The sequence below is a fragment of the Schistocerca gregaria genome, chromosome 1 (genome assembly GCF_023897955.1).
Source record: "Schistocerca gregaria isolate iqSchGreg1 chromosome 1, iqSchGreg1.2, whole genome shotgun sequence".
Taxonomy (NCBI): domain Eukaryota; kingdom Metazoa; phylum Arthropoda; class Insecta; order Orthoptera; family Acrididae; genus Schistocerca; species Schistocerca gregaria.
This window is the reverse complement of record NC_064920.1, coordinates 760224514-760240671: the sequence shown is the minus strand read 5'-3', so window position 1 is coordinate 760240671 and position 16158 is coordinate 760224514. Positions and strand designations below refer to the sequence as shown.

Here is a 16158-nt window from a genome sequence, read left to right as displayed (position 1 = left end):
ATTCTGGAACATTCATAATTTCATAGCACTGGTGTGTTGGAGTGAAATGTGGTTAGCATCCCTGCATGCACTTGTGTTTAATGTGTAAATGCCAGAAGAGCTATTGTTGTATGTCAGTTAGTTATTGTTCAGTACTGTACTGAGTAGAATGTTGTGTTGAACAGTGTGAATTTTGAGATGGGGCATCTGCATTAAATTTTCCATGAAACTCAAGAAAACCTTTACAGACACACACCAAATGATGCAGGAAGCCTATGGTAATGAGTGCTTAAATTGCACTCAGTGTTATGAATGGTTCACATGATTTAAAAATGGCCAGACAGAAGTTAAAGATGACCCTCATTGAGGATGCCCTTCAATGTCTACCATCAATGCTGAGCTCAGGAACATCAACAAAATTGTGTGTGCCTATCAAATACACTGTCTCAGAGACTGCAGAAGAGCAAAGCATTCCAGTTTGATCATGCCATGAAATCTTGACACAGCATCTTGGAATGCATTATGTTGCTGCAGATTTCATCCCACAGTCATGAGTCAAAACCAGAAAGACCTGCACCTCACAATCTGTGAAGAGCTTTCGGATAGCACAAGCAAGAATGAGATGCTTCTTATGAGAATTATAACTGCTGATGAGATGTGAGTCTATAGTTATGATGTAGAGACCAAGGTTCAATCTTCACAATAGGGCAGGAAAGGTTCTCTAAGACCAAAAAAAGCATGTCATGTCAGCTTCCTTTGACTTTGAAGGATTAGTTCATGATGAATTTGTGCCACAGGGACAAACAGCTCATTGATGGTACTTGAGGGACATGTTGCGATGGTTGCAATAAAATGTGAGAAGGAAATGGACTGAAATGTGACTCTCACATCACAATAATGCACCCACACATTCATCCCTGTTGGTGCACGACTATTGCACAAAATACAAAACCACTGTGTTGCCTCATACTCCATACTCTCCAGACCTGGCCCCTGTGGACTTTTATTTCCAAAGTTGAAAACACCATTAAAACGACAAAGATTTGCAATTCTAGATGAGATAAAAGAAAATTTGCAGGTAGTACTATGTGTCATCCAGCAAGAGACACACCAAGACTGCTTCTGGAAATGGAAACGGCATTGGGAGCAGTGTATCAATAGCGGAGGAGAGTATTTCAAAGGAGACCATGCACAATAAGTAAAAGGTAAGCATAGAAATATTCAGTGGCCAAAGTTCTGGAATTTTTTGAATAGACCTCATATACATTGTGTCATAGCAGTAGTGGTCAATATTCAAGGATATGACAGGAATGATCATTTGAAGCAAAAAAGTCTAGTAAACATGCACTCTAAATACATACCTTAAGAGCCATGAGCACATCTTCATTTCTGATACTGTGGAAAAATATCTTCTAACTCAAGCTCTTTGCCTTCCATACTTTGAGAGATGACAGTATGATCCAAAACAAGAGAAAATTTCCAGTAAGCATGGGCTCTGAAGTGCTTACCATAAGACGTATGAGCATCTGTTGATCTTCATTATTGTGAAACACCTCTTCTACTAAACAAGTGCTCATAGCTCTTGAGGTATGCAGTATGTTTACTGCACTTTTTTTTAGTTTTTTTTATTTTTGAAACCACCTCTCAAAATACGGAAAGCAAAGAACTTGCAGTAGAAGTTTTTGTCCCAAGTGCTATTAATATTGAGACACAACATTTTATTTGTGATAATACAGAATTCTGTTTTTACCTAGTAAGAACTATAGCCAACAAAAAACACATCTCATGTCTTTTACATTTTGGAACTCCAAAATGAAACACAGCTTAGCACAAAAACCATATGCCATCTAGTAACACATAACTGAAAGTCTTTTTCTATAGTTCAGCATGTGGATCACATGTATGTATGAGCAACAGAGCATTGAGCATGTAACAACATTGAAAACATGATTTTTTTTAATGACACTTAGAATGTTTTCCATGTCCAGTCTCCATTTATAGAAACAATTTATAGAAAAGGGAGACAAGGAAATGTAGTAGGTGAATATGGACTGGGGGTAAGAAATGAAAGAGGAAGCCGCCTGGTAGAATTTTGCACAGGCGCAACATAATCATAGCTAACACTTGGTTCAATAATCATAAAAGAAGGTTGTATAGATGGAAGAAGCCTGGAGATATTGACAGGTATCAGATAGATTATAGACAGAGATTTAGGAACCGGGTTTTAAAGTGTAAGACATTTCCAGGGGCAGATGTGGACTCTGATCACAATCTATTGGTTATGAACTGTAGATTAAAACTGAAGAAATTGCAAAAAGGTGGGAATTTAAGGAGATGGGACCTGGATAAACTGACTAAACCAGAGGTTCTACTGAGTTTCAGGGAGAGCATAAGGGAACAATTGACAGGAATAAGGGAAAGAAATACAGTAGAAGAAGAATGGGTAGCTTCGATGGATGAAGTAGTGAAGGCAGCAGAGGATCAAGTAGGTATAAAGACGAGGGCTAGTATAAATCCTTGGGTAACTGAAGAAATATTGAATTTAATTGATGAAAGGAGAAAATATAAAAATGCAATAAATGAATCAGGTGAAAAGGAATACAAACGTCTCAAAAATGAGATCAACAGGAAGTGCAAAATGGCTAAGCAGGCATGGCTAGAGGACAAATGTAAGGATGTAGAGGCTTATCTCACTAGGGGTAAGATAGATGCTGCCTACAGGAAAATTAAAGAGACCTTTGGAGAAAAGAAAACCACTTGTATGAATATCAAGAGCTCAGATGGAAACCCAGTTCTAATCAAAGAAGGGAAAGCAGAAAGGTGGAAGGAGTGTATAGAGGGTCTATACAAGGGCAATGTACTTGAGGACAATATTATGGAAATGAAAGAGGATGTGGATGAAGATGAAATGGGAGATACGATACTGCATGAAGAGTTTGACAGAGCACTGAAAGACCTGAGTCAAAACAAGGCACCAGAAGTAGACAACATTCCATTAGAACTACTGACAGCCTTGGGAGAGCCTGTCGTGACAAAACTCTACCATCTGGTGAGCAAGATGTATGAGACAGGGGAAATACCCTCAGATTTCAAGAGGAATATACTAATTCCAATCCCAATGAAAGCGGGTGTTGACAGATGGGAAAATTGCCGAACTATCAGCTTAATAAGTCACGGCTGCAAAATATTAACGCAAAATATTACAGACGAATGGAAAAATTAGTAGAAGCCAACCTCGGGGAAGATCAGTTTGGATTCCGTAGAAATATTGGAACACGTGAGGCAAAACTGACCCTATGACTTATCTTGGAAGAGAGATTAAGGAAAGGCAAACCTACATTTCTAGTATTTGTAGACTTAGAGAAAGCTTTTGACAATGTTGACTGGAATAGTCTCTTTCGAATTCTAAAGGTGGCAGGGGTAAAATAAAGGGTGTGAAACGCTCTTTACAATTTGTACAGAAACCAGATGACAATTATAAGAGTCGAGGGGCATGAAAGGAAAGCAGTGGTTGGGAAGGGAGTAAGACAGGGTTGTAGCCTCTCCCCGATGTTATGCAATCTGTATATTAAGCAAGCAGTAAAGGAAACAAAAGAAAAATTCAGAGTAGGTATTAAAATCCATGGAGAAGAAATAAAAACTTTGAGGTTTGCCAATGACATTGTAATTCTGTCAGAGACTGCAAAGGACTTGGAAGAGCAGTTGAATGGAATGGATAGTGTCTTGAAAGGAGGATATAAGATGAACATCAACAAAAGCAAAACAAGGATAATGGAATGTAGTCAAATTAAGGCAGGTGATGCTGAGGGAATTAGATTAGGAAATGAGAGGCTTAAAGTAGTAAAAGAGTTTTGCTATTTGGGGAGCAAAATAACAGATGATAGTGAAAGTAGAGAGGATATTAAATGTAGACTGGCAATGGCAAGGGAAGTGTTTCTTTAGAAGAGAAATTTGTTAACATGGAGTATAGATTTAAGTGTCAGGAATCGTTTCTGAAAGTATTTGTATGGAGTGTAGCCATGTATGGATGTGAAACATGGACGATAAATAGTTTGGACAAGAAGAGAATAGAAATTTTCAAACTGTGGTGCAACAGAAGAATGCTGAAGATTAGATGGGTAGATCACATCACTAATGAGGAGGTATTGAATAGGATTAGGGAGAAGTTTGTGGCACAACTTGACTAGAAGAAGGGATCAGTTGGTAGGACATGTTCTGAGGCATCAAGGAATCACTAATTTCACATTGGAGTGCAGCGTGGAGGGTAAAAATCGTAGAGAGAGACCAAGAGATAAATACACTAAACAGATTCAGAAGGATGTAAGTTGCAGTAGGTACTGGGAGATGAAGAAGCTAGCACAGGATAGAGTACCATGGAGAGCTGCATCAAACCAGTCTCAGGACTGAAGAGCACAACAACACAACAGTTGTCAAATGATATCATGATCACAGATGTGAGTATTTTATCTTACCCTGATAAGGTTTTGTTTTTTAAAGGCAATACTTCATTTTTCACACACCTTTGGATGACTTTTTTTAGTCTCTTTAAAAGAAAGTTTCTGATTGTTTCCTATGCTTATGAAACTTGCCTTGTGTATGGTACATCTGACAATGCTACATTTAAGAAGAATTTATTGAAACAATTGGAAATATAAACAGGGTTTACTTCAATATCATTCTCAAATCAAATGATCAAAATCACTTGACTCTTAATTTTGATTAAACACTGGTTTTGTTTTATTTCTTTGTTTTAGGATTAATGTAGTACTTGCTGTTTTTTAGTGCACCATTCCTGAATACAGAATTTATAGTGATTGAAGTACACGATAAAATCAGGATTTCTGTTTGATTTTAGTCCACTGCGGAGCTGTTTGTATCTGGCACTGGAGATTTTTATTCCTGGTGTAATCCACATACATTTACTTTCTTTTGCAAAGTTCTGTGAGGAAAGGATTAAGTAAATGCTTGTAAGAAACAATTTAAGAACTTATAATAGTTGCTATTGGTTGAACTGCAGTGGTCTGCAGTCCAGCTTATAACACTTTGTTTACTGCAGAATACATCCATAATACTTTTACTGAAATTCCTTTTTATATGTCTTTTTGGAGTCTTTAGTCTATTTGCTTTTGGGAATTTAATAAAGATGGCTGAAGGATCCAAAATATCTTCATCTAAAAAGTACTTATTTGCAATTTTAAATTGGTAGTTTTCAACATTATCATTAATACAGGTCACTGATCTAATGTCTTCTCCATTACCTAATGAAAAATTTGACATGCAATCAGATTTCTGAATTAAGTCACAAAATTTTGTGGATTCACTGCTGTCAACTAACACCTGTAAGTTAAAGTTTCCTAGGACACATTGGAATTTAGCTATGAAAACACTTTTACAGCACACCTAGGAATCACAATAATCAGATAACTAAACTCGACAAACCAACTATCAATCACTCTCTCTTTATTTAAATAATTAATTATTTTTCTTACTTTATAACTGCCTAACCTCCTACCCGCCAACGATGAAACACAAAACCTGATTTCTGACTCTACCTCTTCACTACATTTCATCCGCACCACCTTCCCTGGCATTTCTGGTGAGATCTGGTGCGACAACAGTACAGGCATGTTCCGCCCCCTCATCCCACCCATGCTCCGTCTAGCTGTCTTCAACACACTGCATAATTTAGCCGACCCCAGTGTTCATGCGTCCGCCCGCCTCATAGTGGAGCGTTTTGCATGGAGAAATGTCAACAAGGACTGCCAGCAATGAGCACGCTCCTGCATCACATGCCAATGCTGCAAAGTACACAACCACAATTCCCCCCCCACCCCCCCCCTCTCGGTGCCTTTTTGATCCCTCCAGGGCATTTCCAGCATACTCATATTGACATTGTCGGCCCTCTCCCCCCCTCTAATGGTTTTTGTTATGTTCTCTCGTTTATTGATTCTTGTCTATTGACAACTCACTGTCCCCTCTCCAATATAACGGCAGAAACTGTTGCTCGAGCTTGACGAGTCGTGGGTATCGCGTTTCGGATGTCCAACTATCATGACGACTAACCAGGGCAGACAATTTGAGTCAGTCCTGTTCAATGAGATTTGTAACATTTGTGGCATCCGGCACATCCATACCACAGCATATCACCTGCAAAGTAACGGGCTAGTCAAGTGCTGGCACCGCACTTTCAATGCGGCTCTTCGATGCCACAACTCTCTATGGCCGGAGGCCCTTCCCCTTATGCTACTCAGCATTTGTGCGATCTAAAGAAGACCTCAAAGGCACAACAGCCGAGTTTGTATATGGCCAGAACGTTGTTCTCCCTGGCGAACTTGTGAGCCCTTCCGCATCTCTCCCTCAGTCTGACTTGCCTTCCCTCGTGGACAGTGCCAGGCGCCACTTCACCAACCTCCATATCCCTCTGCCTGCCAGCCACTCCCACCCTAAGGTTCACATCTCGAAATCTATGGACAATTGCGAATACGTCATGCTCCGAAATGACACTAGCCGTGCTCCCTTCCAACCTGCATATACCAGCCCGTACCGAGTTCTCCGGCGCTCAGCTAACGCCTATGACACCCAGATAAAGGATTCAGCTGTTGCAGTCTCTCTCAACAGACTTATGCCTGCTCGTGTCAAGCCCGCTTCTGCCGCCCTTCAGGCCACGACCACGCCACTCACTGTCGTGGCTCCAACCTGCATATACCAGCCAGTACCGAGTTCTCCGGCGCTCAGCTAACGCCTATGACACCCAGATAAAAGATTCAGCTGTTGCAGTCTCTCTCAACAGACTTATGCCTGCTCGTGTCAAGCCCGCTTCTGCCACCCTTCAGGCCACGACCACACCACTCACTGTCGTGGCTCACAAAGCTCTGACCACTCCCTGTACGTCGGACTTACACACTCGGTCAAGTGACTTCCAGCTCCAATCATCAAGCTCTTCTCAGAACTTGCCCTCTACTCCAGTCTGACACACTCCATCGAGTGATCACATGCTCATCACGTCGAGCTTACCTACGATCACATCCTCACCACTGGACCCTTCGCCGGTCCCTTCGACCTCTCCACCGTCGCCTGCCTCACCCTGTCGAGGTTTCTCATGCCCCCCCCCCTCCCCCCCATCTTGAACATGCCCTTGCTCGAGGTGTTTGTGCCTGTCCCCCCGGACATAATCCCGGCACGCCTTCATGACATCTACTGACACAGCTCCCCGACGATGCTGTCGAGCTGACCGTGGTCCAGCTCCTGCGGACCACCCCTACTGACGCCGTACTGCGTGGGGGGGGGGGGGGAGGGGGCGGGGGGTCTATGTGGTGTCGATGAGGTCGACACCAGCATCGATCTGAGTATCGTCTTTGAACTAAACTAAGATTATATTTGGGTGAAACCGCTATGTTAGTTCTTTGTATGTACAATATGCTTTATAAACACTTAATACAGAAAAATATTCTCATTCACAATCAGTTTAGACTTTGGAAAGGATTATCAACTGATCAAGCTACATTCACTTTTACCATATGAGTATCGTCTTTGAAGTAAACTAAGATTATCTTTGGGCAAAACCGCCATGTTAGTTCTTTGTAAGTCTTGCTTGTGTAAAGAGGTGAATAAATGAACTACTGCAAAATGGGAATACTGTTTGGTGTAACCAACCTGAACTTCACCCCTCAGAATCAATCAATCAAAAGTTATTACCACCTAGGATATTCTGTGATCTGGCTAAAGCTTTTGATTGTGTTAAGCATGATATCCTTATACAAAAGTTAGAATATTATGGGACATCAGGAGTAGCAGGCTCATGGTTCTCATCCTGTCTTTTTAATAGAAAACACTGTGTGTCTGTATCAGGCTTACCACATAACAATAGTCATTCAAAATATGAAACCGTCAGACAAGGGGTGCCACAGGGCTGTATTTTAGGTCTCTTGTTGTTCCTATTATATATTAAGGACTTTCCATATGCAGTGTCACAAAATGAAAATTATGTCTTATTTGTAGATGTTACAAGTATTCGTATAAAAAACAGTTCCATGCTCTCACTGAGCAATCATCTACTGAAATATTTGTAAATATCAATGGGTGGTTCACAGAAAATGGATTGTCCCTGAATTTTGAAAGATCCAGTACATACAGTTTAGTACCTCACAAATAATACCTGACCCTATAAGTATACTATATTCAAACAATGAAATTAAAGCTGTAGATGGTGTCAAATTTTTAGGGCTACAAATTGACCACAACCTAAATTGGAAAACTCACACTCTAGACTTAATGAAACACCTTAGCTCAGCTACATTTGCAGTGTGACAGCAGAAATAGGTGATTTAAAAATATAAAAGTTAGTTTATTTGGACTACTTACATTCACTAACGAGTTATGGAATCATCTTTTGGGGAAACTCCTCTCACAAAGAGAACATTTTCAATATTCAGAAATGAGTCATTAGAATTACATCTGGTGTCATCCCTCGATCATCATGCAGAGACCTCTTTAAGAAACTTGGTGTTCTAACTACTACTTCTCAGTACATATACTCGCTATGTCCTTTGTCATTTTCAACATGTCTCCTTTTATAAAAAGTAGTGCAAAACATGATTATAATACTAGAACCAAAAACAATCTGTATAAAGACTACAAAAGCTTAACATTAGTACAAAAAGGAGTCAAATACATAGGTACTCACATATTCAATAACTTACCAGAGCATATCATAGGTCTTGTAAGTGGTAAAGATCGGTTTCAGAGTGAATTAAAGAACTTACTGTTGGACAACTCCTTCTACTCCATTGATGAATATCTTCACAAGGATTATGGCTCATAACTCTGTCTGCATTAGAATTGTACGATATCCATGTATATGAGTGTTATAAAAAAATACCTTTGACTCTTTCCACATTCCAGAGACTCCTCTCCAAGGAATCCATGGAAAACAGTAAATGATGTAATGTAAATGCAATGTAATGTAACATTGTAGTATAATGCATGTAAATAACTTAATAACTTACAGTATGGTGGTTTCTATTGTAACACATAAGCTAAATGTTTTAAGATATTTGGTTAAGTTGACCTGTCCTGTATTACAAGTCCACACTCCACACATAATGTAATCAGATGGGACCTAATAAAAAATCAATCAGTCTTGATGTAAAATAAAATCCAACATTAGGTCACTTCTGTAGGTAGATTCCTTGAAGAATTTTGATGTTATATGTATTATTTTATTACATGAATGTAATTTTCATTGTATGTGTCATCAATTTCCACAATTTATTTCTTTTATTAATGTATATGACTCTCCAAAGAGAAAATTATGAAACAATAAAGACATCAATTCTCTCTGAGATACTAATTTACATAACAAGACACTGGATCAAGTTATCTCTCTCTCAGTAAGGAGTGACAGAAATTTTTAAGTTCCCAGTTTATAATAAATTACTGCATTACATTTAAACGCCTGGACTTGATGTCATTTTGGTTCTCTTTTTCATAGTCAACACAGTACTAACAAACATTTCATTCTAAAGTCTCCCTTTCCCAAGCACCTACTGCTCTGGAAGGATCACGCCAAACATCACGGGCAGGTGTGGTATCTACTGAAATGTACATTCCTTCTTCTTCATAAGCACTTTCGTGTTTCGCAAGTATTCTGAGAAGTGGCCGCAACTTCAACCACCACTGTTCTTTTGGTATTCTATGTCTTCAAAAGAATTAAAGAAAATGCATGAATTAGTACAGCATAAAATAATTATGCGATCATTTCTTAATAACATGTTTTAGCTACACTTACTCAAAATTTGTATGGGGTATCAGATCTCGCAAAGGTGTGAAACGGTACTGTCGTTGTTCGATACCTACTAGAACAGCAGATTCAGGATCTCTTGCACAAACAAAACCATCTGCATTTTGTGACTCTTCAATTCTCTCAAACATCCAGTCAGCTGCCTTTCCGGCCATTTTTGTGCCTAGAGTACGGTCAAAAGGAGATGGTTTACCTCCTTGCTGCATGTGGCCTGCACAAAATTAGTTACAAATTTGTAAAGATCACTTTTATGCTTTACACAGTGCCTGCCAAAAAAAGTGAAGCACCCAGAAGGGGAATAGTAAATGAGATGAAACTTCATGGGCTGAGAAGGTTTGTAATGTTATTCCAATGATTACAAAATAGAATTAAATTTACTTAAATACTTTGTTTTATGATATTGTCCCCCTCTCCTAATGCAAACTTACCCACATTTTCTACCAGGGATAGATTTGGGGATCACTCTGGCCGTGGTAGTACCTCAGTATCATGCAGCTGTTCACAGAGACATCTACAATGTGTGGAAAATGATTGTTCTGTTGAGAAATGGCACCAGGATACTATAACAAGAGAAGTAAAAATGATGACACATGATGCTTGTGATGTGTTGTTCTACCATCAGAGAGCTCTCAATCATTACCAGCCATGACCTAAATTCATACCCATTGCCTACCCACAACCTGGTGCTGGGAGTAACACTACTGTGCCTCTCCAAAACATTGGAAGAATGGAGTCTCTCCCCATGTTGCTGCCATACGCATGAACGATGGGCATTCAAGAAGTGCAGAACAGTGATTCATTACTAAACACAATGCAACAACATTCATCCTGGCACCATTCCAAACTGCCATTTGTATTGTGGTGTAAATGGCAGCCTACACATAGGATGATACTTCCCTAGTTCAGCTGCTGCTATTCTGTGAGCAAAGGGGGGCAGGTGCAGATATGAAGAGGTCACAATGTGCTTGTGATGTTATAAGATGTTGCAAAGAATTTAATTTTACATAAATAGTGTCATTAATATTAGATCCTCCACAGATAGACGTATATTATTAGCAAGAGTATCTCAATAGTTCAATGAATATGACATGTATTTATTTACATTCACAACTTACAAATATATAAAGCAAGTATTTTGACTTATACTTGATGTGGCAAAATTTAAGTGTTATTTAAAACTGTTTAAAAGTTGCATAAATGTTTTGTCTTAAGAGGTTGCAAACCAACCACAAAGATTTATAGAATATTGTATAATATTGTAAAATATTGTATAATACTGTATAACAACTAGCTTCATTGATCCAAGTAAAGGACATGTGACTGGTCCTTTCAATAAGTGAACGTTGCAGAGCTCACGGTCTTTCATCTTCAGTGGTTCATTGTGTGTTTTCATTGGCTGTCGGTTGGTAAGATTTTGTGTGGCATGTGTGCTTCACATTTTTCTCTGTGAGTGCCTAGCCACTTTGTTTGATCTTGAATTTCAAGTTTATTAATCTTGGCAGCTGTAGACTTGTGGGAATTTAGCTGTGTTTAAATTATTTGTAATTGCGGTGGACCTAATGAAAAGTGAACCATCTGTATTGTGAGCTACTGAGCTTAAATTCACTGATGATCAAAGAGTTAATACTATCAAATATATAATTATTTAGCTCATGAGTTTGTAAACACTCTGTCTGCACAAAGAGATTATAAATTTTGCACTTCTGGTTTAGTTACTGATCAATGACACATTTAGTTTTGAGTACATGAGGCCACCATTCACATAATTATTTTGTGCATAACTGAAATAAAAATTTAAATCTACTGAAAACAATTTCGCTCAGAGAGCTTTACTATCCTTGGGGATTTTAGTTAACCATTTGCCCTTAAGTCAGTTATTGTATATACCACTAAATTGACTCACTTACTGTTATAAGTGTATGTATGAAGATTGTTGTGATAAATATTTGGGTTTTAGAGCAAATGTGTACAGCCAATCCTGTTGATGACTGCAAGTCATGCTGAAAGTTATAGGCCATACATTGCCCACGTTGTTGGCACATTCTACAGGCTAGTGATTTTATCTCATGAGTGAGCTGCAATGTGAGCAGAGTAGAAAAGTCCAAAGGGTGAAGTTTTATACGCACTGCACAATATGGTGATCCTCCATTGTTGTGGTCAGACACGGTAAACTGGAACTTTGACAATGGCTATGTCTACTCTCATTTTCCCATGATATCTAGCAATGGGCCACTGTAACATTGTAATGCCCACAAATCTGCATACTGTACAGTTTGACCAGTCAGCCATATAGAGACCCACAAACCCCTTTCAAAATCTGTTAAGGGCTGATAATGCTGTCTCACATCACTCCATGTCCTTCACAGTAATCACTCAGCATCTGATGCTTTTTATGCTACTTCTATATACTATCAGGCCCTGTAACAACATTAAACATGAACAACACTAATGCACTCTGATGGTGATTCTAACTCTCAAAGAGAATTGCAGCTCTTTATCATTTACACTCCTGATGATGATGGGTATGCATACCATGTCTTCTGGGTGCTTCAGTTTTTTGTCAGGCCTTGTGTATCATCCAAATATCATTAACACTTGCAATACTGATGATCATCTTATGGCAGTGAATAATGAAAGGAGTATAGATTAAGGCCCATTTGTTGCTAGAAACATGTCTTTAACACATTACTAAGTGATACTAAGAAACTCTATGGAAATAGTTTTAATGAGAAGTTTAAGTCATATCTATGTGTCAGACATCCAAGAGATGAAGTTGTGATGAAGCAAGCTGGGATATTTTTTTTCTCCCTCTCGTTTTGCAGTCTGCCTCCTTAAAATTGATTTTTTCACTTTTAACTAATTACCATTAACATACATGAATATAATCTGAATTTCCATAAAAGAGAAAGATTGGCCCCCAGTCTTAAAGAATATAACACCAGATCTTTTTTGTGGTTAGTTTTACATATGTAATTGTTTTTATAATTTATGTTTTGTGACTATACATGTTAATTTCATGATTTCAGTAAATCATTCAGCTTAACTCTTGTAGCAGAAGAAACTATTAAAAAGAACCAATTTTTTGATGTATTCAGTTCATTTAATGAGTTAAGTTTTAATTGTAATTTCTGTAAATTTAACTTTGAACAATGTGTAGTTTCAGCACCTATTATTGTGATGATGTATTAAGGCTCAGTTTTTGCTCACAAGACAGTCATTCCATGAACAAGTTTCACATGAGGAACCTGCGTTGGTTAGAACGATAACAATGCATCAACTTAACAGTGTAATAAGTGTTATACAATTAGGCCTTGTGTTAAAACAGTGACAGTGTTTGTTCCATACATACCTTTCTATTCTTCAAGAACTGTGAACTTTGTGGTTAGGCTTTTACTGCTCATACATGTTCAACAGGAAACTATTGTAGCAGTGTGTGGATGTTTGTCTGCTAAATGTTAATTAGGCTTATGGGAAGATAGACAATAGTGCACTGGCCATAAACATACATAACTGTGTCTTATTGGGGGGTTGTGACAAGTGAAAGTAAAAGACTGTGTAATGCAACTGTGAATCTGTTGGCTACATCATGTATAATAGTTGCGCAACCCCTATCTGTATGTCAACACTGAGGACAACACATGAAGAAATAAAAGTATGCAAACCACTACAAAGTATATCAGAAACTGTCCTTGAGCAAATGGTGCTTTTATAAGCCACCTAAGGTCCACCCTAGACTACACCTAATGCAAAAGAACTTCCTGGTTTACTCAATTTTGGCTGGAGGAAGTGTGTCATGTTTAAATTTTAGCCCTCTGCTGTAGGACAGCTACAGTATGCACATTCTTCTAATAGGCATACTAAAGTTCACTAGGTCAAGAACTATCCAAAGTACTTGGCTCCTTATCTGTGTAATCAATATAACCCAAGACATGACCCACAGAAAAACTGCATTTTCTTACGCAGATGTCTGGAACATATTGGTACCATGCACAGTCCTTCCTAAAATCACAAATGAATGGTCTACATGAAACATCACTGTGAAACCAGAAATAGGAATGATTTTCATAGAGACATTCATACAAAAATCTTGTAACGAAACTTTATTCAGTGCTTTGCCTAAAAAGCTTAAAGAAATAAGTGAGAAACTGCATACTTTTAATAAGGAATTAATGAAGATTATGTTGATTCTAAGTTTCTATAGCACTGAGAAATATTTTAATTACCACATAGATAAAGCTTGTTTAACAGTACTACTCCAACAATGTGTCCTTTCTGTACCCACTGCCTCACAAACCTCATGAACATGACACTAGTCCATATTCTTCCACAGTCTTCACTATTATCAAATACAGACAGTGCACCTCATGCTTCACAAGTGATAAAAATTGACAGTGACACTCCACATTCCAGTGTTTTGTAGACAAACGTGATTGTAAAACTACAGTGTACAGTGGACAATCCTCTTATTGACTTTGCTTCAGAATCTGCCTGTGGTGTGACTTCTGCAGTCTTACATGAATATTCACATCAGCTTGATCCACCTGTGTCACATTTTTGTTTGATGCACCAGACTCATGTCTGCTTGTCATGCATTGTCTGCCAACCATACCATGTGATACCTCTTTCAGTCCGTGTTTCTGGATGTATTACCAGCCACCACACTGACCGTACTTCAGAATTCATCACACACATATCTGGATTGCACAGCCTTACTGCTACTACACAGCCTTACTGCTACTACACTATCCAGCAAAACAACATACAGAATCACATTTCAAACTTCCACCATTCTGAACTGATAACCCTCAGCTTTGGATATACTATCACAGAAAGCATCTTCACCACAAACACTATCTTCACCAATGAGATGAAATCCCCTTCAAGTGACAAGCACCTGACAGCAAAAACAATGGTGGTTCTCATGCACAACCGACAAGCAGCTGCATCCAATATTATACTATGAACATTTACAGGATGGGACTTCTTCCCAACTGTTGCACCACCTCCTCTTACAGACTGACTCACATCTCTTGTCTGATTACCCTTTATCAACACTTTGGGTGGTTACACTACCTACGCAAGTTCAAATAAGAATAGTAGCAAGTGAACGTCAACTGCTTGAGGCCCATCTTCACGTGGCTGATAGAATTTTTGCACTTATTCTGCATCAACAATGCCTGCTGCCTCTGACCACTGCTGAGCACTTCTGACCCCACCTGTTGCTGGCAGGTCAATGTCAGTGTCTGAAGTGTTGAGAAAACAGACACTCTCACCACTGTTGCCTCCATCATGCATACACTGTGCATGAGCATTTGTGCTACTACTGGTATCATGGTTGCTTTGGGGACACTGTGCATAACTGGTGACAGTTCTGTGAACATCACAACATGCTGCAAAGCCCATGACAGGTGTCTTGGGCCATATCAACTGTGTAAGTTGCCTCAGTCCACATGATGCTTACCTAAAAAAACGATTATATGTTCTTGATCAGAATAGAAGCCCCCACTTTCTTGTTGACACCAATTCTCAAGTTCGTTCTTCACTGTCCCTATCGACAGCAGTTGCATTGCAGCTCTGGGTGAAGGCCAACAATGACTCGATCATTCTATTCACAGTTCTCAATCCTGCACACTCAACCTGGGATTCTCCATGCTATTCAACTGGACGTTCATCATTGCTAATATGAGTAAACCTGTTTTAGCCTCCAATTTCCTTCAGGTCTTCCACCTTGTTCCCTCAATGCACATGAGTGAGTTAACACATTGGTCTTCCAGATGCTCCATCACGGCAATCTACAATCCTACCACCTTGACAATGTGTCAGAAGGGCACCATTCAGCAATCAGATCATGCAACTTTATCATATTCCATGGAACAGTACCTATGACAATGTGTCAATTACACTGAACACATCCAGGACATCCAAAAGCTTCACATGGACGTTCATGTAGAATGGACTGAACTCCAGAATGACAATGCAGTTCTCTGCCAACGTATCTGCTCAGTTGAGGACAAACTTCCTGAGGCATTTTTTGTAGTCTTCTTTAGAACTGGCTGACAACTCCTCCCTCATTTTTTTCCTTGACTTCTTCAATGTTGTCAAATTGGTGTCCTTTCATGCCCCTTTTCATGCATGGAAATAAGAAAAAGTCACATGGAGCCTGCTAACATAGGTGGTTGAGTGTGCAGGTGAACTGTCTGCCACAAAAAAGGTTTGACTGACAGTCAAATCTGAGGGAACAAACTCTGAATGAACTATGCACTGCCATCAAAAAAAGTAAAACAACATTGTTTTGATGTTTGGTTTGACTTGACAAACTTTTTTCTGATGGGGTGATGATGATGTCTTCCTGTTGTGATAGTGCCACGACATTTAACAGT

The 16158-nt window shown here is 39.0% G+C and overlaps 1 protein-coding gene across 1 annotated transcript in view; it reads right to left on the bottom strand.

Annotated features, from left to right (window-relative positions):
• Positions 1 to 8937: 8937 nt before the first annotated feature.
• Positions 8938 to 16158, bottom strand: part of LOC126267969 (ATP-dependent 6-phosphofructokinase-like) — a 368583-nt gene continuing 361362 nt past the window's right edge. Inside the window, exons 15-16 of the mRNA XM_049973318.1 lie at positions 9767 to 9989; positions 8938 to 9676 (exon numbers count right to left, since the gene is read on the bottom strand). Coding sequence (XP_049829275.1) covers positions 9493 to 9676; positions 9767 to 9989 — 407 coding nt within the window. The 3' untranslated portion in view covers positions 8938 to 9492. The remainder of the gene's footprint in view (positions 9677 to 9766; positions 9990 to 16158) is intronic.